Source organism: Pelophylax lessonae (assembly GCF_965119305.1).
Source record: "Pelophylax lessonae genome assembly, chromosome: 1".
In the NCBI taxonomy this organism is placed as follows: domain Eukaryota; kingdom Metazoa; phylum Chordata; class Amphibia; order Anura; family Ranidae; genus Pelophylax; species Pelophylax lessonae.
In genome coordinates this window covers 266,288,110-266,309,837 of record NC_138768.1, presented here as the reverse complement: position 1 = coordinate 266,309,837, position 21,728 = coordinate 266,288,110, and the positions used below count along the sequence as shown (strand labels likewise).

The following is a 21,728-nucleotide window of genomic DNA, read 5'->3' as shown; positions in this document are numbered from 1 at the left end:
TTCACCTGTTTAGACCTCTTACACTTCTAGTTATGCATGATGCAGCATCTTTCTCTCTCAGGCCTTCGCTGCCGCTCTGACTCCATAGATGAAAGTGAAGAGGAAGGTGGCGATAAGAAGGTTTGCTGGCAGGCAGCCATATTTAAAGTTGGCGATGACTGCAGACAAGTGAGTATAAAAGATTAGATGGAATATGAGTTGATATTGTCTTAACAGACCTAGGGGATGACCCAGTGGTGTACAGACTTCCCATTGGAATAATAGGGGGCAATTGGATTTGTGCAGGGGAGGAGATAGTAGCAGAATGGATGAAATAAAGTATAAGTCTTGCCAGAGCTGCTGTGTCAGGACATTGGGACCCACTGAGAATAAGTTCAGTTTCAGGCACTTACCCTTAAGGCTCAGGTTCATACTGGTGCGATGCGGAAACCAACGCGATTCCTGTGCAGGTTTCCTGCATCGCATCAGATTCGCAGGCAGTGCACACTGCTCTCTGCGATCTGCTGCAGGTGTCACTGTAAAGTTAATGACACCCCAAATCGGTTCGCAGAACGCAGTGCAAACTGTGGAATTGGACAGGAATCGTATTGCATGGGTTTGAACACCCATGCAATCCGATTCCAGTGAGGACCAAAGGGTCCTGCACCATTTTGGTCGGAATGCATTGCAAATTCGGCCATACAAACTGAATGGCTGAATTTGCATCGCATATAATGTGCACAGCAATGCAGTGCACATCACATGCGATGTGTTGGCATTTCACAAGTGTGAACCCAGCCTCGATTGCAAATGCCAGGCAGACTGCTGAATTTATGAGAGCTGTAAGTCCGTTATTGCTGCAACAGTAAAAATGTCATTTGTAACTGGAAAATAACATTTTTAAATATTGCACCCCCGACTGCAAGCAGCACTATGTTTTGCTGTACCGCCACCCCTGACGACCCTGTTATCCTAGGCTACAGCCTATGCTATGCAGAAATTTGCTCTCGGCTAAAGCAGACCAGGAACTTGATTGAGCTCAGATATATTTCACTGATAGAGTCTCTGAGAGGTACAAGAATTTGGTGGTTTAAATTTCCATTATCTACCAAAAACATCATATTAACATGTTTTGGGTAACCTGACTTTTTAAATAAGGTAACACAGACGCCTCCCTGCATATTAAAATGCTGTATAGCAGTATATCACAACGGTGTGCTAGCCAAACCAGAAATAAATTCTGAGACAGAATGTGTAGATAAAGCTACAGCAGGCATACAAATTGATTTTTTTTTTATTCTTTTGAAAGTAATTTAGTGACTTGTTCCCCCTGTCATAGGATATGCTGGCTCTGCAGATCATAGATTTATTCAAGAACATCTTTGAACTTGTTGGGCTCGACCTTTTTGTCTTTCCATATAGAGTGGTGGCAACAGCTCCTGGGGTGAGTAGATGATCCAGATTGAGATCTGTTTGGTGGATTGATTTTTTTTTCTGCTGGTTGTTTATAAACTATATTCTATACATACAGCATGCTTTTATGAAGGCCAAAGAAAATCTTTTTCAGTAAATATAATCCTATATAATCCTGATGCATGTTCAAAATGTTCTAAAAATCGCAATAAGCGTATTTTGATTGGTTTGCGCAAATGTTATTGCGTTTACTAACTACGGGAAAGATTTGTCATTTTTATTGTTTATGTATTTTTTTTACTAGTAATGGCAGCGATCTGCGATTTTTTGCAGGACTTTGACATTGCGGCGGACAGATCAGACCCCTAACTGACATTTTTGACACTTTTGGGGGGACCAGTGACATTACTACAGTAATCATTGCTAAAACATATGCACTGTTACTGTAATAATGACACTGGCAGGGAAGGGGTTAAGACTGTTGATGATCAAGGGGTTAAACGTGTGCCTCATGCTTACTGACGTGTGTTGGGGGAGGGGGTTGTGTGACACAGACAGAGATCGCAGGTTCAGCTATGCTGAATCCTGTGAACTGTCCCTGCCTGTCACAGAGAAGATCCGCCCGCTTTGTTTACACAAGCGGGTGGATTTTCTCAGTCTTTCCCCAACGATCGGGGAAGAGAGACGGTGATCACTGTCTCTCCTCCCCTGGCCCGACTCCCGCTGTGTCTAAACACAGCGGGAGCGAGCTTCCGGCAGCGCGTTCGTGCCGCCGAGAGGGGGAGGAATCCAGCAACGTAGGTCTTCGTCGCTGGACCCAGGACTGCCACCTTGCTGCAGTAGCAGCAACGTGAGCAGTCCTAAAGTGGTTGATCACACATAGTATGGTGACCTGCATTTTTCAGTAAGGATCTGTCCTACGGCTGCCGATGTGCGCTTTGGGTAGTGAACAGTGTCAATGTTCAGATTACAAGACAAAGATACCCATCGCTTTACCAATGTTTATTTTCAGTAAACGATCACCTTGTAAAATAACCCATTCAGTTTAAAATTTAAATGAAAGGCAAAACATATTTGTATACATATAAAAATACATTATAAATACCTTTATTCTCTTTTTTATAAGTGATCACATTCCCTCTGTTCTCAGCTGCATAAGAGCCAGGGGGAGGAGAAGCAGCAGCACACTGAGCTTCACAGTGAATGGCTGTGCAGTGGGGGCATGTCAGAACAAGTCTGATCATTGCAAGAGAGCACACAGAGTTCCCAGCATAGCTAGAGAACTGACCACAGTGTGCTCTCCTGCTTAGTGTGGTCAGTTTTTAATAGGAAAGCAGAGGGACTGGCAGGAACAATAGTGATTTCAGATAAAGGAAGCAATACAAAGATAACAGGATAGTTTCTCATACAAGCACATGGTACCGCAGGCACATATCAGAAATATGAAATTTTGGGGTAACAAACACTTTAAAGCGGAACTCCACTCAAAAGGGGAATTTCTGCTTTAAGAACTTGTTTCCCGCTCCTCTTAAACAATTGGCACTTTTGAGGAGCGGGGGAGTGCGGGTAACCGATTTTTACAGGTAGCTGCTTCCCACTTCCGTTCGCGCTCGGCAACAGAAGTTCTTCTTTCTCCCTCCTCCTGCGGTCTTCTGGGACACCGACAGGTCCCAGAAGACTGCATCCACCAGTCACGATGGGCAGCGCTCGTGCATGTGCAGAGGGCACCCGGCTGTGAAGCTGCAAACTGTCACAGCCAGGTGCCCAAAGTGAAGATGCCAGCGCCGGGTCCTGAAGACAGCTGGTGAGACCACCTGGGATGAGCTCACCGCTGGACCATGGGACAAGCGAGTAGCTGGTTTTTAAAAGTCAGCAGCTATACTTTTTGTAGTGGCTGTCTTTTTTATTTTTACCACAAGTGACTGGAACTCCTCTTTAAGATCATAAAACAATATTCCACTCACATTTTCTATGCCCACCAGGCACCCAGAATGATCAGCTTTACTATAGTAGGAAAAAACCACCCCGCCTTCTTCCTCTGGGCGCGAGCGTGCGTTCTACAAATCAAAAATTATATATCGGCATAAGCTCCGCCCAGCGTGTTTTATCAAACCCGGTTTGAGGAAAAGGTTTTTGTTTTTTTGATTTTTATAGTGGTGCATCAAGTTCATCTCTTCACAGCTCCTTCAGTTTTGATCCACAGTGCATCCGGAAAGTATTCACATTGCTTCACTTTTTCCATATTTTGTTATGTTACAGCCTTATTCCAAAATTTATTAAATTCATTATTTTCCTCAAAATTCTACAAACAATACCCCATAATGACAACGTGAAAAGTTTGTTTGGAATCTTTGCAAATTTATTAAAAATAAAAAACGAAAAAAATCCCATGTTCATAAGTATTCACAGCCTTTGTTCAATACTTTGTTGAAGCACCTTTGGCACTAATTACAGCATCAAGTCTTTTTGAATATGAAGCTTCAAGCTTGACGCACTTATATTTGGGCAGCTTTTCCCATCCTTCTTTGCAGGACCACTCTAACTCCATCAGGTTTGATGGGGAGCGTCGGTGCACAGCCATTTTCAAATATCTCCAGAGATGTTCAATCGGGTTCAAGTGTGGATTCTGTCTGGGCCACTGAAGGACATTCACAGAGTTGTCCCATAGCAACTCCATTGTTATCTTGGTTGTGTGCTTAGGGTCGTTGTCCTGTTGGAAGATGAACCTTCGCCCCAGTCTGAAGTCCATAGCGCTCCGGAGCAAGTTTTCATCAAGGGTGTCTCTGTACATTGCTGCATTCATCTTTCCCTCTATCCTGACTAGTCTCCCAGTTCCTGACGCAAAAAAAATATCCCCACAGCATAATGCTGCCATCACCAGGCTTTACTGTAGGGATAGTATTGGCCAGATGATGAGTGGTGCCTGGTTTCCTCCAGAGATGACGCTTGCTATTCAGGCCAGAGAGTTCAATCTTTGTTTCATCAGACTAGAGAATTTTTTCTCATGGTCTGAGAGTCCTTCGGGTGCCTTTTAGCAAACTCCAGTCGGGCTGTCATGTACCTTTTACTGAGGAGTGGCTTCCATCTGGCCACTCTACCATACAGGCCTGATCGGTGGAGTGTTGCAGAGAAGGTTGTTCTTCTGGAAGTTTCTCCTCTCTACACAGAGAAATGCTGGATCTCTGTCAGAGTGACCATCGCGTTCTTGGTCACCTCCCTGACTAAGGTCCTTCTCTCCCAATCGCTCAGTTTGGCCGGGTGGCCCGTTCTAGGAAGAGTCCTGATGGTTCCAAACTTCTCCCATTTATGGATGATGGAGGTCACTGTGCTAATTGGGACCTTCAATACTGCAGAAATCTTTCTGTACCTTTCCCCAGATTTGTGCCTCAATACAATCCTGTCTCTGAGTTCTGCAGACAATTCCTTAGGCTTCATGGCTTGATTTGTGCTCTGACATGCACTGTTAACTGTGGGACCTTATACAGACAGGTGTGTACCTTTTCAAATCATGTCCAACCAACTGGATTTACCACAGGTGGACTCCAATCAAGTTGTAGAAACATCTCAAGGATTATTAGTGGAAACAGGATGCACCTGAGCTGGGCTGTGAATACTTCTGTACATGTGATTTTTTTTTTTTAAATTTGCAAAGATTTCAAACAAACTTCTGTCACCTTGTCATTATGGGGTATTGTTTGTAGAATTTTGAGGAAAATAATAAATTTAATCCATTTTGGAATAAGGCTGTAACATAACAAAATGTGGAAAAAGTGAATCGCTGTGAATACTTTCGGGATGCACTGTACATGAGACGAAACAAAACAGATTTTTTGTGTTCTTTTTTATTTTTAATAACAGCAATCAAAGTATTTCAGTAAATTTTTACATCTCCACAGTTAATTCTAGTGTACAGAATTATTTTGGGCAATTTTGAACATTCTAAAATACAGAATTCCATCCGAATCACCATTATTTATTTGACAAAACTTTTCAGTCTTAGATTAAAGGTCCTGACGTTTTCTTGAAGAAATTTCCTTTACAGTTTGAATTAAATTAGCCCCCCAGCGATTGAAAACTGTCCAGGTTGCTCAGTAATCCTGGTCTCCCACTAAAGTTAGAATGAGAATTTTTTTTTTTTTTTCCAATAGATTTTTATTCAAAGTTTGAAGAGAAGTCTTAGGATACAAACAATATCCTACAGATATGAAAAGATAAATGCACCCTTAAAGGTAATCAAGGGTTAGATCATTATAAACATAATGCAAAAACCAAGTTTAAAAGGTTAATCCTACAAAATTAGGGTACAGCTTGCCCAGATCATAGCATGAGATTTTGATGTTGGTGTGCATTGTTTGTTTTCTCCAGAAACGACAGCATGTACATTTACCAAAAAAATTCAATCTATCCATTCAAACTACAATGTTCTATTGTTGTGGGACATCTAGGTGGTTGGAAAACATGCACTGCAGTAGTGCAGATATAAGAGTCTCACCCCTTTTTGTTGTATTGCAGTGCGGGGTTATTGAGTGCATTCCAGACTGCACCTCAAGGGATCAGCTGGGCCGTCAGACAGATTTTGGCATGTATGATTACTTCACTCGCCAGTATGGGGATGAGTCTACCCTAGCATTTCAGAAGGTACTGTTTCTACATCATTTTGCTATGGTACTCTGCTGAGTGGTGCATTAAAGTTTCCAATACATTCATTTTTATATCTTCTATGTTTTCCTTTGTTTTAAATGTCACAAGGGCTATGTGCTTTAAATTTGTACAATGCCTTGAAAAAGTATTCATACCCCTTGAAATGTTCCACATGTTGGCATGTTACAACCAAAAATGTAAATGTATTTTATTAAGATTTTATGTGATAGACCAAAACAAAGTGGCACATAATTGTAAAGTGGAAAGAAAATGATAAATGGTTTTCAACATTTTTTACAAATCTATATATGAAAAGTGTGGCTTGCATTTGTGTTCATCAATGCTTTGTCAATACTTTGTAGAACCACCTTTCACTGCAATTACAGCTGCAAGTCTTTTTGGGGATGTCTCTACCAGCTTTACACATCTAGAGAGTGACATTTTTGCCCATTCTTCTCTGTCTGTCAAGCTTTGTCAGATTGTACGGAGAGCATCTGTGAACAGCAATTTTCAAGTCTTGCCACAGATTTGCACTTGGACTTACATCTGGTCTTTGACTGGGCCATTCTAAAACATGAATTTGCCTTGATCAAAACTTTCCATTGTAGCTCTAGCAGTATATTTATGGTCATTGTCTTGCTGGATGGTGAACCTCCGTTCCAGTCTCAAATCTTTTGGAGACTCTTGCAGGTTTACTTCTAAGATTGCCCTGTATTTGGCTTCATCCATCTTCCCATCAACTCTGACCAGCCTCCCTGTCCCTGCTGAAGAAAAGCATCCCCGCAACCTGATGCTACCACCACCATGTTTCACGGTGGTGATGTGCAGTGTTAGTTTCTCTTTCGTTCATTGACAGACACAGCTCCTGATATTCATAACATGGAGTAGGACACTAAGCAGAAAAATAATTCTGGCTACACCCATTGGCAGTCACAGGGGGTATACTCCTCTCTGCTATTGCCACTCAGTTCTTTTCTGCCTAGTCAGAAGTAAGGACCTATTTCCTTGCTGGAATCTCTGGTCCTGGCAAATTTTTTGGATAGAAAATGTTTTTCTCCTGGATTTTTTCCTGTGAGTTCTACAATCAACTGCCTGACTAGGCGACGGGCTGGATAATCTAGATCAGTGGCGCTAGGTTGGCCGTGACATAGCCCTACTTTACCGGGCCTGGCCTGCGAGTTAAACGCCTCACAAGGCCATATATGACCGGGTCTCGGCCGAAGTCTAAGCGTTCCTCCTGGCCAACTACCCCCCATTTCGATGGAGAGGAGGTTCTGTCTGGATCGATGCCCGTCTGGTTCCTGGTATGGTGAGTAGCTGTCCCCCCTCACCCCCTGGAGGGTTTTGGGGTGGACGTGGGCCCCTCCTTGGGACGGTCGGACCCCCGGGTTCCCCTCCTTCCCGCAGGCACCCCCTCCTTGCCAAGTCCCTCATCCTGTCTTCCCCCCCCCTCCACGCTGGGGCTGTTTGGCTGGTCTGGCAACTTTCCTGGGATGGGGGCAGGGCTCTAACCGGCGATGGGGGCCGGGGGGCACTGCCGACGACCGGGTGATCGACTGTACTGGTGGGGGGTTGTACCTGGTGGGGACTCGTGCCAGGGCCCCCCGTCCTGCCTGGATCTGTCATTGAGGCCTGGTCTCCCTCCTGGCCCCCTGTAAGTCTTGTGGTGCTGCATGGGGCCACCATTTTGTTATAGCCTGTGTGTTTCTATACACCGTTGCCATGTTTGTGTATTCCGGTGGCCATTTTGTTGTGGTTTGCCATTGAAAATAGCGGCGGCCATGACAGTGGAGCCCTGTGGGTGGCAATTTCAGTGGTGGGAGCCCCTCCTCATCCCCTGGTGCTGACTCCTGGATTATTTTACTTCCTGATCGCCGCATGTGTATTGCAGATTCTCCTGGTTGCTGCAGGTGCCTGTTTTTGTGGGTGGTGAGTCTGGTGGGTTCCTCTCCCTCTCTGCTGAGGATCGCTTGGTGCTTTGTGCCTGGCGACTGAGTGGTGCTGCCAGCGCGGTGGGGGTTGTCCCTTAGCAGCTTTTACACTTTTTGTTGGATCCCTGGTGACTCATGGAGTCTTTGGAGCACATTTCCCCACCTGATCCCCTCTCTGAGGCTGCGGGGCCTTTCTGGGTCCCAAACATCCATCCATCCATGCACTGACTGGAGTCCGGGCGGTGGGCTAGCAAAAAGCGCCCCCAGATTAAACAAGGCAACCATGATTCTGGGTTGAAGAGTCCCCGGCCTTTAGGGATCTGGCTTACCAGAAGGTGGAGGCTGTGGCTCGCACTATGTACACTCTGGCTGGTTCAGCAATGAGGCCGGTATTCACCATTGTCCTAGTGTCGCAAACTCTGACCGAGTGGGCTAAGCTCCTACACCATGACCTGGAGGGGGAACTGTCCCCCCTGCCTTTGCTGAGCTGGCAGACCAGCTGTTCCAGGGGCTGCAGTTTATCTGTGATGCCTCTTTGGATGCGGCTCCCCTTTATGCTCTTGCTCGCCTCTCTATTTTGGCAATGGTTCTCGGCGTGTCTTTTAGATCAAGTGCTGGTCTGCGGATCAGACTTTGATCCTGACTGATCTTCCTTTTTAAGGAGATCGCCTGTTTGGAGCTACCCTGGATGACCTCATTAAAGGTCTCACAGGGGGGAAGAGTACTTTCCTTCTGCAGGCTACTAAGGGCAGGGAACCTCGTCGTAGATGTCGGTCTTCCTTCTCAGCTCATAAGAAGTTTTTTCATCCCTCAGGGTCGACTGACAAGGGCTCAGAGTCTTTCAGGGCCTCTTCTGGAGGATTCCAACGAACCTGGTCTGGCAAGCCAAGATTGTGCTTCTCCAGACCCGTGGACAAGGCTCCTTCTTCATGAAGGTGCGCCCTCACCTGTATTGGGGGTGGGGGGGACTTCTTTGTTGGTTCCTGGACCCTTGGACTTCCCGAGTGCAAGACAAGTGGGTCAATGAAGTCATCGGTCGAGCTACGAGATCGAGTTTCGCTCTTGCGCCCCCCCCCCCCGGCAAGGTTTTTTCTTTCCAACATGCGCCTGTCCCCAGACCGCTTACAGGGCCTGTTTGGGGCAGTACAAGACCTGTTCCTTCAAGGGGTGATTGTCCTGGTTCCGACCTTGGAATGTTTTCAGGGTTTTTACTTAAACCTGTTTACAGTTCCCAGGAAGGAAGGGAAAGTGCGTCCAATTTATGTCCTGATTCCCAGGAAGGAAGGGAAAGTGCATCCAGTTTATGTCCTGGTTCTGACCTTTGAATGTTTTCAGGGTTTTTACTCAAATCTGTTTACAGTTCCCAGGAAGGAAGGGAAAGTGCATCCAATCCTGGACCTCAAGGCGCTAAACTGCTTTATGCGGGTATAGAAATTTAGAATGGAGTCCATTCGCACGGTGCCGGCATCCCTGCATCAGGGGGATTTCCTCACCTCTATAGATCTCAAGGATGCCTACCTTAACATTTCAATATTTACCAGTCACCAGCGTTTTCTCTGCTTTGCTGTGGGAGAGGAGCATTATCAGTTTGTGGCGTTACCTTTTGGTCTTGCATCTACTCCTCGGGTCTTCAGAAAAGTGTTAGCCCCGGTGCTAACTTTGCTATGCTAATAAGGGATTGGGGTACGGGGCTTCATGGAAGATCTCCTTCTGCGAGCGGAGTCTCCATCTGCTCTATAGGACAACCTGGAGATCACAATACGAACTCTGGGGAAGCTCGGCTGGATTCTGATTTTTCAGAAGTCTGCTCTGGTTCCGTCCACAAAGCTGGACTATCTGGGCCTGACTCTGGACTTGGCCTTAGCCAGAGTGCTCCTTCTTCTGGACAAACTCCAGAAATTGCAGGCTGCAATTCGCCTCTTGCTGTCCAACAAATGGTCATCCCTCCGGACATGCACACGGCTGCTGGGCCTGATGTTGTCTACCTTTTGAGGCGCTTTTGTTTGCACAGTTCCATACGAGGTCCCTGCAAAGGGAAATTCTGACCAAATGGGACAAAACTCCACAGGCTCTGGACATTCAGATCCAGCTAAGTTGGGGCACGAAGGAGTCCCTGATATGGTGGCTTCGTTCTCCGATGGGGAAAATCCTTCCTCCCCTGGTATTGAGCAGTTGTCACCATGGATGCCAGCCTGTCCGACTGGGGTCCAGACTACCGATCAATGTCTTGGAACTGTCTGGATCATTGGATGGATCATCTTTAGGGTTGTCCAGTGCACATTCAATCGTACAATGCCACGGCCGTGGCTTATGTCAATCACCAAGGGGGCACAAGAAGTGTCCTGGCAGCTCTGGAGGTAGCTGGCATTCTTAGGGTGGGCAGAATGGTTAGTTCCAGCCCTCTCCGCCGTATACATTCCTGGGGTGGAAAATTGGTAGGCAGATTACCTCAGTCGGCAGGTGTTGGACCACGGAGAGTGGTCCCTTCATCCAGAGGTGTTTCATCAGTTGTGTCTCCAGTGGGGCACTTCTGAGGTAGATCTGTTGGCGTCTCAGGTCAACCGAAAGGTGCAGAGGTTTCTGGCTCAGTCAAGGGATCCTCTGGCAGATGCTACAGATGCGTTGGTGGCCCCGAGGGGTCAGTATCGTCTGATTTTACGCCCTCCCTCCTCTCAAGCTTCTGCCCAGACTTTTATGCATGATTGAGGTAGAAGGCTTTCCGGTCAACTAAGTGGCTCTGAACTGGCCTCGCCAGGCCTGGTACGTCGATCTGGTGCGGTTGGTTGACGACGTTCCTTGGCAGTTTCCTCTCAGGGAGGATCTGCTCTCACAAGGACCAATCTTTCATCCTGCTTTACAGTCGCTGGCTTTGACGGCTTGACTGTTAAAGTTCAGGTGCTGAAGGATAGGGGTTTATTTGAGTTGGCGATTCCTACACTGTTAAAAGCTAGGAAATCTACTTCTAGGAAGATCTACCATCGTACATGTAAGACGTACATTGCGTGGTGTGAGTCTCTTGGGGTTCATCCTCGCTCCTTCTCGGTGGCTCAGATCTTAACCTTCCTTCAATGGGGGGTTGAACATAAATTGGCCTTGAGTACCATTAAGGGCCAGGTATCGGCTTTGGCAGTCTTCTTCCAATGACCTTTGGCCGCACACTCCCTGTTGCGTACCTTTCTTCAGGGTGTCCGACATTTGGTTCTTCCAGTACAGGCTCTGTTGCCGCCTTAGGATCTTAATTTGGTGCTTTCAGCTCTACAGAAGCCTCCCTTTGAAAATATTTGGGACATTCCCCTGCTTACGCTGTCCCTGAAGTTTGCCTTTTTAGTGGCTATCACCTCTGCGTGCAGGGTGTCCGAACTGGTGGTGTTATCCTGTCGTTCACCTTACCTGGTGATTCACAGGGATAAGGTGGTTCTACGCCCCTGTCCGTCGTTCCTTCTAAAGTTTGTATCTGATTTACTTTTGAATGAAGACATTGTGTTGCCTTCCCTGTGTCCAAGGCCTAATCATCCGAAGAAAATTGCCTTGCATGCCTTGGATCTGGTCTGGGCAGTTAGGGTGTACCTGGCAGCTACGGAGTCTTTCAGGAAGTCATACTCTCTATTTATGCTCACGGATGGACCTGGCAAAGAGTTGTCCACTTCCTCTGCAACCATTTCCAGATGAATCAGTCAGACAGTGGTTCAGGCCTATTCCATCAGGGGTCTGGTTCTTCCTTTCACTGTCAAGGCGCACTCTACTAGGGCGCTTAGTGCCTTCTGGGCTTTCCGTCATTAGGCGTCAGTGACGCGGGCTTGCAAGGCAGCCACCTGGTCGTCGGTGCACACTTTTACAAAGTTTTATAAAATGGATGTGTTTGCATCTGCGGATGCTTCTTTTGGCCGTAAGGTTTTGCAGGCTGTGGTTTAAGAGTACCTGATTCACTTTGAGGGTGTGTTTTTTTCAGGTGGGCTCCAGTTGTTTGGTTGAGCTCCTGTTGCCTGGTTGGCTAATTTTAGTCTTTGTAATTTTTTTATTGTTCCCACCCCTCATGTTTAACACTGCTTTGGGGCATCCCAGTTGTTATGAATATCAGGAACTGTGTCTGTCAATGAACGAAAGAGAAAATGGGATTTTTGACTTATGGTAAAATCCATTTCTCTGATGTTCATTGGTGGACACAGCACCCACCCCGTTCATTGACGGACACAGCACCCACCCCTCTGTGGAGTTCTAATTCTCCTGACACTGCTTTAAAAAAACTGAGTGGCTATAGCAGAGAGAGGGTGTATACCCTTTGGGACTGCCCATGGGTGTAGCCAGAATTATTTTTCTGCCTAGTGTCCTTCTCCAGTAGGGGGCACTATAACCCAATGGTTATGAATCTCACTCGCTGTGTCCGTCAATGAACATCAGAGAAATGGATTTTACGGTAAGTCAAAAATCCAATTTTTCCACCACACATAGGGTTTTAGTCCAAAAAGTAAAATTTTGGTCTCATCTGACCAGAGCACCTTCTTCCACACATTTGCTGTGTCACTCACATGGCTTCTCGCAAACTGCAAATAGGACTTCTTATGGCTTTCTTTCAACAATGGCTTTCTTCTTGCCACTCTTCCATAAAGGACAGAATTGTGGAGTGCAAGACTAATAGTTGTCCTGTGGACAGATTCTCCCACCTGAGCTGTGGATCTCTGCAGCTCCTCAAGAGTTACCATGGGCCTCCTGGCTGCTTCTCTGATTAATGCTCTCCTTGCCTGTCAGTTTAGGGGGACGGCCATGTCTTGGTAAGTTTACAGTTGTGTCATACTCTTTCCATTTTCGGTTGATAGATTGAACAGTGCTCCATTAGATATTCAAAGTTTGGGATATTTTTTTATAACGTAACCCTGCTTTAAACTTCTCCACAACTTTATCCCTGACCTGTCTGGTGTGTTCCTTGGCCCTAATTGATGCTGTTTGTTCACTAAGGTTCTCTAACAAACAAAACAGCTGTATTTATACTGAGATTAAATTACACACAGGTGGGCCCTATTTACTAGGTGACTTCTGAAGGCAATTGGTTCCACTAGATTTTTTTATTTAGGAGTATCAGTTTAAGGCCCCTTTCGCACTGTCCGTCTGGTCCGCCTGTGTGAAAGAGCCCTTAAGGGGCTGAATCCAATTGAATGCTATGCCTTTCAGATATTTATTTGTAAAAAAAATGTTTAAAACCATTTATCATTTTCTTTCCACTTTACAATTATGTGTCACTTTATGTTGGTCTATCACATAAAATCCCATTGAAACACATTTATGTTTTTGGTTGTAATATGACAAAATGTAGAAAGTTTCAAGGGGTATGAATACTTTTTCAAGGCACTGTATATGCGTACATATTTCATCTAAATGCACAGGTCGCCATTTAACTTCTCATGATTTAAGTATTATACGTATTTTACTCCTTTACAGACATGTTGAACTGTGCTTTTAAATTGTTATTGATATGTGGCTGATCGTGCTCACTCTAGTTATCAGCTGACCAATGAAATACCTATTGTAAACATAGTCAAGTCAGTAGGCAGAAGCTACAGTAACAGATCACAGGTAAACTGCATACAACTTGTAGTCCAAGTAAGGGGAATGTTCTAGGCATCCCCTATTTGTAAGCTTATGGAAAATAAATAATTAGAAATTAAAGTAGCTAACTGAAATCCCTGTCTTATTTTTTTATATCTATTGGGGATTATGTATACGAGAATTTGAGGCAGTGGCTAGGATCACTGGTACAGCACTAATGTCCTGGGTTAAGAATCCACTAGAAACCCACCTGTATGTGATTTTCATGTTCTTCCCAAATGAATTTGCTTTTTCTGGGTCCTGTTGTTTCCATACTGCAAATGTAGCTAATTTGTAATGTAGATTTATTCCTTGTTCTATTTTTTTACAGGCTCGGTATAATTTCATCAGGAGCATGGCAGCCTATAGCCTACTGCTCTTCCTACTGCAAATTAAAGACAGACACAATGGCAATATCATGCTGGATAAATTGGGTCACATCATCCATATTGGTAGGTTCTTCTGGTTTTCTTGTCAGATTTGTATTTCCCTCATTCATCTGTGTGTTTTTCCTCATGGTCAAGCTGCACTGACTTTTTTGTGATTAGAATTATAATTATTCGCGATTATTCACTGTGAGAAGTTATCAGTGGCTAAACAGATATAAAAAAAAATAGTTTCTTTTGTGTTAAAAGAGAAGTTCTGCATTTTTTTTTCAAGAATCATACTTACCTAGCTGGGTGCAGCATCAGTCCGATGCTGCATCTGTCCCCTGCCGGCTCTAATGGCTGGAATACACGATAAGAAAATCAGCCGAAAATTTCCGTTCAGCGAGCGATCGGCCGATATTCTACTCGTTAATGCCCAGCCATCAATGAGCGATATTGATATTGTGAACGAAAAATACCGTTTGAAAAACCCGAAAAATTCTGTCGTCTCGTTTGCGAATGAACAATATTCTATATGTTGGTGTTGAGGTCGTTCAGTTTAAATCTGTATAACCTCATCACACATGAGGACCGAGGAACACTGTTTCGATGGTCGGCGGGCAACGGTTGGGCGATATTCGGACCGTGTATGTTGGCAACGTTTTCGACCACAATACTTTTTCAAAAGTCGGTGGTCGAATGATCGGGCGATATTCTAATCGTGTATTCACACCATAAGACTGAGAACCGAGTGATCAAAGACCGCTGATTGCTAGGTTGTCAGAGCTCCGTGAGCAGAGAGCTGGTGACTGTCAGTCACCGACTCTCTGCTCTGCCCCCCCTCCCACTGGGGTGCTGGGCTGTGGTGGGAGAGGCTGGCTCAGTCTTTCTGTGACTCACTGAGAGGCTGAGCCGGGTGCCGGTCCAGGGTTGTGGGTGGATCCCGACCATGTTGTAAGGATCTATCCCCAGCCTGGAACGGCTGTGTGACCTCAGCTGACAGTGTGTTACAGGAGTATAGAACGAACTGCATACATGTGATCCACAGGAGAAGTACAGCCAAACGAGCTTTGGCTGTACTTCTCCTTTAATGACACTTTAAATATGTAGGCATGATTAATTGTGCGTGAGCAAATGCAGGCACTTGTAAAGATCTAGAAAATGTGTCCTTCCTGTCTTTTACGCTGTCAGGGTTACTTTGCATAAACCCGGTTTCCCGTATTATCCATTCAGGGACACACAAATTCTTAAAAAGTTGGGTTATATAGCGACCTACAGGAGGTCGGGACACTGGCAAACAAATCCATCCTGCTGCTCATGATACTTAAGCATCACAGGGATTATCTGGCCTATAGTCTCATCCCACTGCCCAACTATGGTGACTTTGTTGCCTCCGGCTGGCTGCAGCCCTCATTAGTACCAGCTGCATGGGGTTGTGAGTATGTGACGCCTTGCCTCACAGTGGTCTTAGTTGTTTTTTTTTTTTTTTTGCTATGCGGTGTAATATGTCTTCTCAAAGAAGCACAGAGGACAGACCGGCCCCACTGCAACATTACCTCAGCCCATATTTCCCTACTGGTTTTAGGGGCGGTTTCTCAGTATACCCAGAAGAAATTGATTCCTGTAACTCCCCCCCCCCCCCCCCCATTCCCCCCAAAACCTCTAATTGCCATACTACTGTACATAAAGTTGGGGTTTTCCCTACCTCCTTTAGCTGCTGAGGCAGTAGCCAAAGGTGTACACATGCTGTAGCAAGAATTAAGCCCCCGTTGCTTTTGGTGGGTGCTACCGTGTGCCAATCAGGACCCTAAGCAAATATAACCACTCTGCAAGTGCCGTGCAAATGCATGCTTCTGCAGGGTCCAAGGGGTTAAAATAGGTGGTGAGAAAGCAATACAGTGCTGCCTGCGCTAACCCCTTGTTTGCTGTACTGCACAAGGTTGCAGGGCACTTGCAGAGTGGCCTCATTCACATAAATGGGTCATGCTTGGCAGGCGCTACACCCACCAACTATGACAGTGCATTTAACTGCGGCTGCAACATGTGTACACCCCTGGCCACTGCAACTAAAGGGGGTGCGGTTGGGGCAAAGGTGATAAAAACACATCTATACTATGGGCTTTTACCACCCCCCCAAACTGCAAAAGTAAATGAACCCTTACGGTTCTGAGTCCCTATAAGGCTGCTTACACATGGATGTGTCTTTGAGCCAATTGGAGAAATCCCTTCGGAAGACCTCCACTGTAAGGTTTCCTTCCTGGTGACTATTACATCTTTTAGGCCTATTTCAATGCTGGTAGCTCTGTCTTGTAAAGAGCCTTTTATTTTGCACAGGGACAAGGTGGTCTTTAGATCAAGACCTTTTCTACTCAAGGTGGTTTCTTTGGTCCTCCTCAGTGAGGATATTATCCTTCCTTCCCCCCTCTGTCCTGCTCCAAAACACACAAAAGAAATTTCCCTAGACTTCTTAGACGTTGTCAAGGTCTGCCTGACAGCCATGGCTTCTAAAGGCAAAACTGAATTTCTTGTGGTCTTACATGCAGGCCCTTGTAGAGGACATTCTATCTACTGCTCCACCATGGTAGGATGGATCAGACAAGTTCCTTTCAGGGGCCACACCCTTAAGGAAAAAAGTTCGCCCTATCCCTATTAGAGTTCATTCTATCAGATCAGGTGTCCCTTGGACTTTCCAGCATCTAGCATCTATATCCCAGATTTGCAAGGCCAATACCTGGTCCTCTGTACACATATTCTCCAGGTTATACAAGGTGGATGTTCAGGCCTCAGCTGATGCAAGCTTCAGGTGCTTCAAGCTGGTACCCAAGTGGTTTTAGGGTTCTCAACCCTTTTTTTTTTTTTTTTGCTTATTGACAGTTCAATTTACAATGTTATTGACCATCCCTCAGCTAATTCCTTGGGTGCTTCCCATGGTCTGTGTATCCAAGTCCTGTGTTCTGTTCTCTACGATTATAGTGGATTTTTACCCTCCCTGCCCCCTCCTCATATTTTTTTTAAAATCCCTACTTACTTGGGTGTGAGTTCTGCACATTTCAGATACTTGCCCACCCAGTGGATCCAGCATTGTCCAGCTAAGACCCCCTTCTCATCTGGCAGCGCTCTGTCTCATACTGCCATGTTTTGGTGTGACATGATCGCAAGGCTGCCAGCTGTTCCAGGTTCAGCCAGTGCACCTCTCGGTGACGTGCTACTAGTCTTGCCCCTCCTTCTTTACTGAATTAAAGTCTTTGCCCCCTGGGACATGTGACGTGCTTATTTCAGGAGGCCCAGGGAATATAGAGCATGTGATTAGTCTAAAAGTTAAAGAAGGAATAAAAAGAGCACTATTTGTGCAGAGGACTGGTGGAGGGGTAGAGAGAAGGGATAATTTATTTAAGGGTCAAGATCTGCTTTAAGATAATGAGAATTTAGATTTACCTGTAAATTCCTTATCTTGGAGTACAGGACACAGGCTCTTCTCCTTCATCTTCTGTGGTGACTCCTTATTGCTTAAATAAAAACTGGAGTCCCAAGGAGTCGTAGGTTGCTATGAGCCTGCAATAGGGCAGCCCCTTGCATAGATTTTTGCCAGTGCCTGCATATAACCCATGGCCTGTAAATGCGAGTCCTGTATACCATATTCCAAACGAAGGAACTTACATGTAAGTCAAAATTTCCCATATGCACTTAAAATGCAGGTAAAACACATTTCAGTGCATGTGAAAAGTGCTCACAGATGTACCATAATAGATGCATCCTAGAACTGCACTGAGACTATATGAAGTTTAAAATGTACAAGTATGAACAGGTCCTCCACATGCCACCTGCTGTTGAGCTGCTACTTCTTTCTACCTGCAGATTTTGGATTTATGTTTGAAAGCTCTCCAGGAGGCAACCTAGGATGGGAACCTGATATAAAGTTGACTGATGAGATGGTGATGATCATGGGAGGCAAAATGGAAGCGACACCTTTCAAGTGGTTCATGGAGATGTGTGTGCGTGGGTACCTGGCCGTGCGGTGAGGGCTATTTTTGTTTTTCTTCTTAGTACCTTTCAATCCAAATAATTTTTCTGGTTATAAAATACTAGTTGCACCTGGACAGTGAACCACATTTAAAATATAGGAAAAAAAGCAGGAAAGCTTTTGTATGTCTCATAAAAAAAAAAAAAAAAAAAAAAAACGACATTACCTTGATCAGATATGTATGTCCGTCTTTTCCATCATATAACAAAGCAGGGATATTCTGGATACTGCAAATTCTCTACTCCAATTACCTATGTTTTTGTGCCCAGACAGCTCTCTATAACATATCCCTGAATATTTTCATTTTAATGCTTGCAGTTGTTAAATATTTTAGTACTTCTAAGGTTTTTGTCACCAAAAACAAAATCCTTATTGTAAGTGAGGCTGTGCACACCTCAGTGCATTAACTTGATGTGCTGCCAGTAAGTTCCCAGTTAGCTACTTCACTTATACTTCCCAAAGGCTGCAACAAAGTTATATTTATTCGTTTATCCAGTAGTACAGAAAGATGCCATTTTGTACTCTCCTTTTATTTAGCTATAGTTGTTAAAACTTTGGAATTCTAAAAGATGATTTAGAATTACTAATTAATACACTTTGAATTGCAGGCCATATATGGATGCGGTAGTATCATTGGTCACCCTCATGTTGGATACTGGACTACCATGCTTTCGTGGACAGACCATTAAGTTGCTTAAGTGAGTTTCTGGATACATGCTAAGTTTTAGTTAACAAATGGTCTCAGACCTTTGGTCACGTCTCCCTATGTGTTTCAAATACAGGCACAGGTTCAGTCCCAACATGACAGAGAGAGAAGCAGCAAATTTCATCCTGAAGATTATTCAGAACTGCTTCCTAAGCAACAGGTTTGAATTTTTTTTCCATCCCTGAAGAGGCTTAATTTACTAAGCTATAATACTGGAGGCTAAAAAAAAGAGCTGGAAATAACAATTATGGCAAATAACACATGCATTATAATGTGGCCATAGTAGTCTAATTCTTTATTTTGTGATGTCCCCAGTAAAAGTTATGATGGCTTAGCTCAGATATGACATGTATTCAGTTTTGCTTATCTTGATAAAAAGCTCAACCCCTTTCTCACTTGTGATCTCTGTATTAAAAAAGCCATATAGCAATGATGATTTGGTGCATAGGTGGATTGCAAGGCTCTATGAACCTCATTGTGAGGTACTTTCAGTACCTGGTCCTTGGTTAGGTGGTCAGTTTACTAACACCGACCAGAAGACGGAGCTGTTTTCTTTCATTTGCAGGATAGTGTTGACAGGGGGATCCCTCCTTCGGAGCCTTTGTGTTCTCCTGGCGGGGTAAGCCGTCCCTGCCGGGCGAACACATTGATTATTGCTAGCAGCTATAACATCCACTAGCAATAGTTGCATGTGAAATCCGGCAGGCTGGCGTACAAAGTTGATTGATTGATCAATTTGGCTACATTCAGCCTTGGCCATTCATGGCTCGAACTGTCTATGGCTGGCTTAAACTCAAATTTCAATACAGGTTAGTGTAAAATCTCTACCTCTTGTTTCTGAGCATGATTAAAATATGTATTTTCCTGATATCATCTATGAGAAAAATGTGAAAGGTTAAAATCACTGCTTATATAATCTTGACATTCTGCTTATTGTTTTTTTTTTTCCATGTTACAGTATCTTTGTTTTTGTTTTTTTAATCTTACAGGAGCAAAACATATGATATGATCCAGTACTACCAGAATGACATCCCATACTGAGATCCTTTTGATCTAGTGCATCTTTGCCGTTTTCGTAGTGAACTGTAGTCTCCAGTGTCTCTAGTCACACCCTTAATCCAGAAAATCTTGGTATCATTGGATAGTGTGAAGTGTAGGGACAGCGAGACTTTAGAGGTGACAGTGGCAGAATGCTGGACTAGTGGCAACAAGTGTTCTATTTCTTGCACTGTTTCTTCTTATTCCTTCCATGCAATATACAATTGACTATTAGCTGTAGTTCTGCATTACAGACTGAAGTGCAATATATCTTATTGCTGGGTTCTTGTAACAGCATGTTATTTTGTAAAAGTGGCCTTGTGGAGAAACAATATTTTATTTATGCTGTAAAACACCACTATTATCATCCTTCCCTATGAAAACAAATTTGCCAGTTTAGCAGCACTTTGATTGGTCACAAGGACATTCTCACTCAGGACTTGAGCACCTACTGTGTGCTTCTGTTGGCGTAAAGTAGCATGAATAATCAGTGAGAGCACGCCAACGGTTCTTCCTGCACTGTATTGCACTGCGCCTCCAAACATGAGGAACCCACTTCACACAGGATAGATGAAGAAAGTTTATTTCCTCTTGTGTGTGTAAAAACTTGCAAATGTGTATTTAATCTGTAAACTGTAATTAAACTGTTACATATTAGTGTCCTTTGTCTTCATGGAATGGGGCTTTCTGACTTTTTTTAAATGTAATTACAAAATATTTAATATATGAATATTTAGCATTTTCTTTTTTTGTTTATTTACATTATCAGGCAGATGAAAGGGAAATACAAGCATATACAGTAGGTAGAGAAAACAATCACCCCCTTTAAAATAATCACATTTTGTTGCTTTGTAGCCTGAAATGAAGACAGACAAAGTTAGAATTCTCAACATAAGTCGCACTGAGTAAATACAGTTTGATAAAATAATTATTAGAAAAGTGTTAAACTGGACCCCCCCCTTTTTGTAAAGTCATCTAACACTCATTTCTTAAAAGCCTATAGCCAGGTCCTCACAGATGCCTCCTGGGAAGGCTACATCACCAATACCTGGGGGATGAGGACTATTACACTTATCTGTTGGGAGAAAAAAAACTTCTCCTCTCTTAAAAGATCTTGGAAGGGTTCTAACATATGAATGTAAGACAGCACAGTACAGATGAGGTGTAAACATCATTAGTGGGTGAGCGGAGAAGAAGGGGAAAAAAAAGCTGGATGCCAAAAATGTTATTTCTCTTTCATTCATCAACGGACACAGCACTCCATAAATCATAAATACTGGATTATATTGCCTCCTCCAGGAATAGGACTAGGCAGAACAAAAAACACCTGTCTATGCCCATGGGCTGTCCTCAGCTGGTATATAGCCCCTCCCTCTGCTCTAGGTAATCAGATTTATTCTGTCTAGTCAGGAGTAAGGACCTAGGCTCCCTGCTGGGATCTCTGGTCCTAGCATTTTTTTCTCCTTCCTTGCATCTTTTTTTTAATTTTTTTATCTTGGGAGGTCTACAATCAACTGCCACGGGCTGGGCGACTGGCTGGATAATCTAGATCCAGTGGTCCCCCCAGCCCAGCCAACAAATGCATGCAGACCGCAGCTACGTGCTGGGTCAGCCACGACATAGCCTCACAGACAGGCGCATACGACGGGCATGGGTCGCAGCAGTCCCTTGGCCGACAGCTCCTCTTCTTCGGTGGCGATGAGTTCTGTCTGGAGCGTTACCTGCACCATGGAAGGGTAAGTACAGTCCCCCCTTTTTGTGTTTTTTTGGGGTGGACGTGGGTAACCTCCAGGGACGGTTGAACCTGCCTGCAGGTTCTCTCCCCCATCCTGAAATTAGGATTTCCCCCCAATCCCTCATTGAGCTGGGCTTCTCCCACTCCCTTTTTCCCTTTTTCCGGGAGACGCTGGAGACGACCGAAGCCTCGTATGGATGCCGAAGCTCTTCCTCTTCCTCCTCCTTTCCCTTTTCCTGTGCCCAGGACATACGAAAGGGGATGGTGTCTATGGTGCTGCTGGTTCCAAATTTTTGCGCACTCCTCCGGTCAGTAG

The 21,728-nt window shown here is 44.5% G+C and overlaps 1 protein-coding gene across 2 annotated transcripts in view; it reads left to right on the top strand.

The window, feature by feature from the left end:
* Positions 1-20,334, top strand: part of PI4KA (phosphatidylinositol 4-kinase alpha) — a 293,423-nt gene extending 273,089 nt beyond the window's left edge. For both annotated transcript variants that reach the window (XM_082244087.1, XM_082244086.1), the window contains 8 exons: positions 62-168; positions 1,319-1,423; positions 5,905-6,030; positions 13,876-13,996; positions 17,768-17,927; positions 18,542-18,631; positions 18,716-18,799; positions 19,629-20,334. In XM_082244087.1, the coding sequence (XP_082100213.1) occupies positions 62-168; positions 1,319-1,423; positions 5,905-6,030; positions 13,876-13,996; positions 17,768-17,927; positions 18,542-18,631; positions 18,716-18,799; positions 19,629-19,680 (845 nt within the window). In that variant the 3' untranslated portion in view covers positions 19,681-20,334. The remainder of the gene's footprint in view (positions 1-61; positions 169-1,318; positions 1,424-5,904; positions 6,031-13,875; positions 13,997-17,767; positions 17,928-18,541; positions 18,632-18,715; positions 18,800-19,628) is intronic.
* The last annotated feature ends 1,394 nt before the right edge of the window (positions 20,335-21,728 follow it).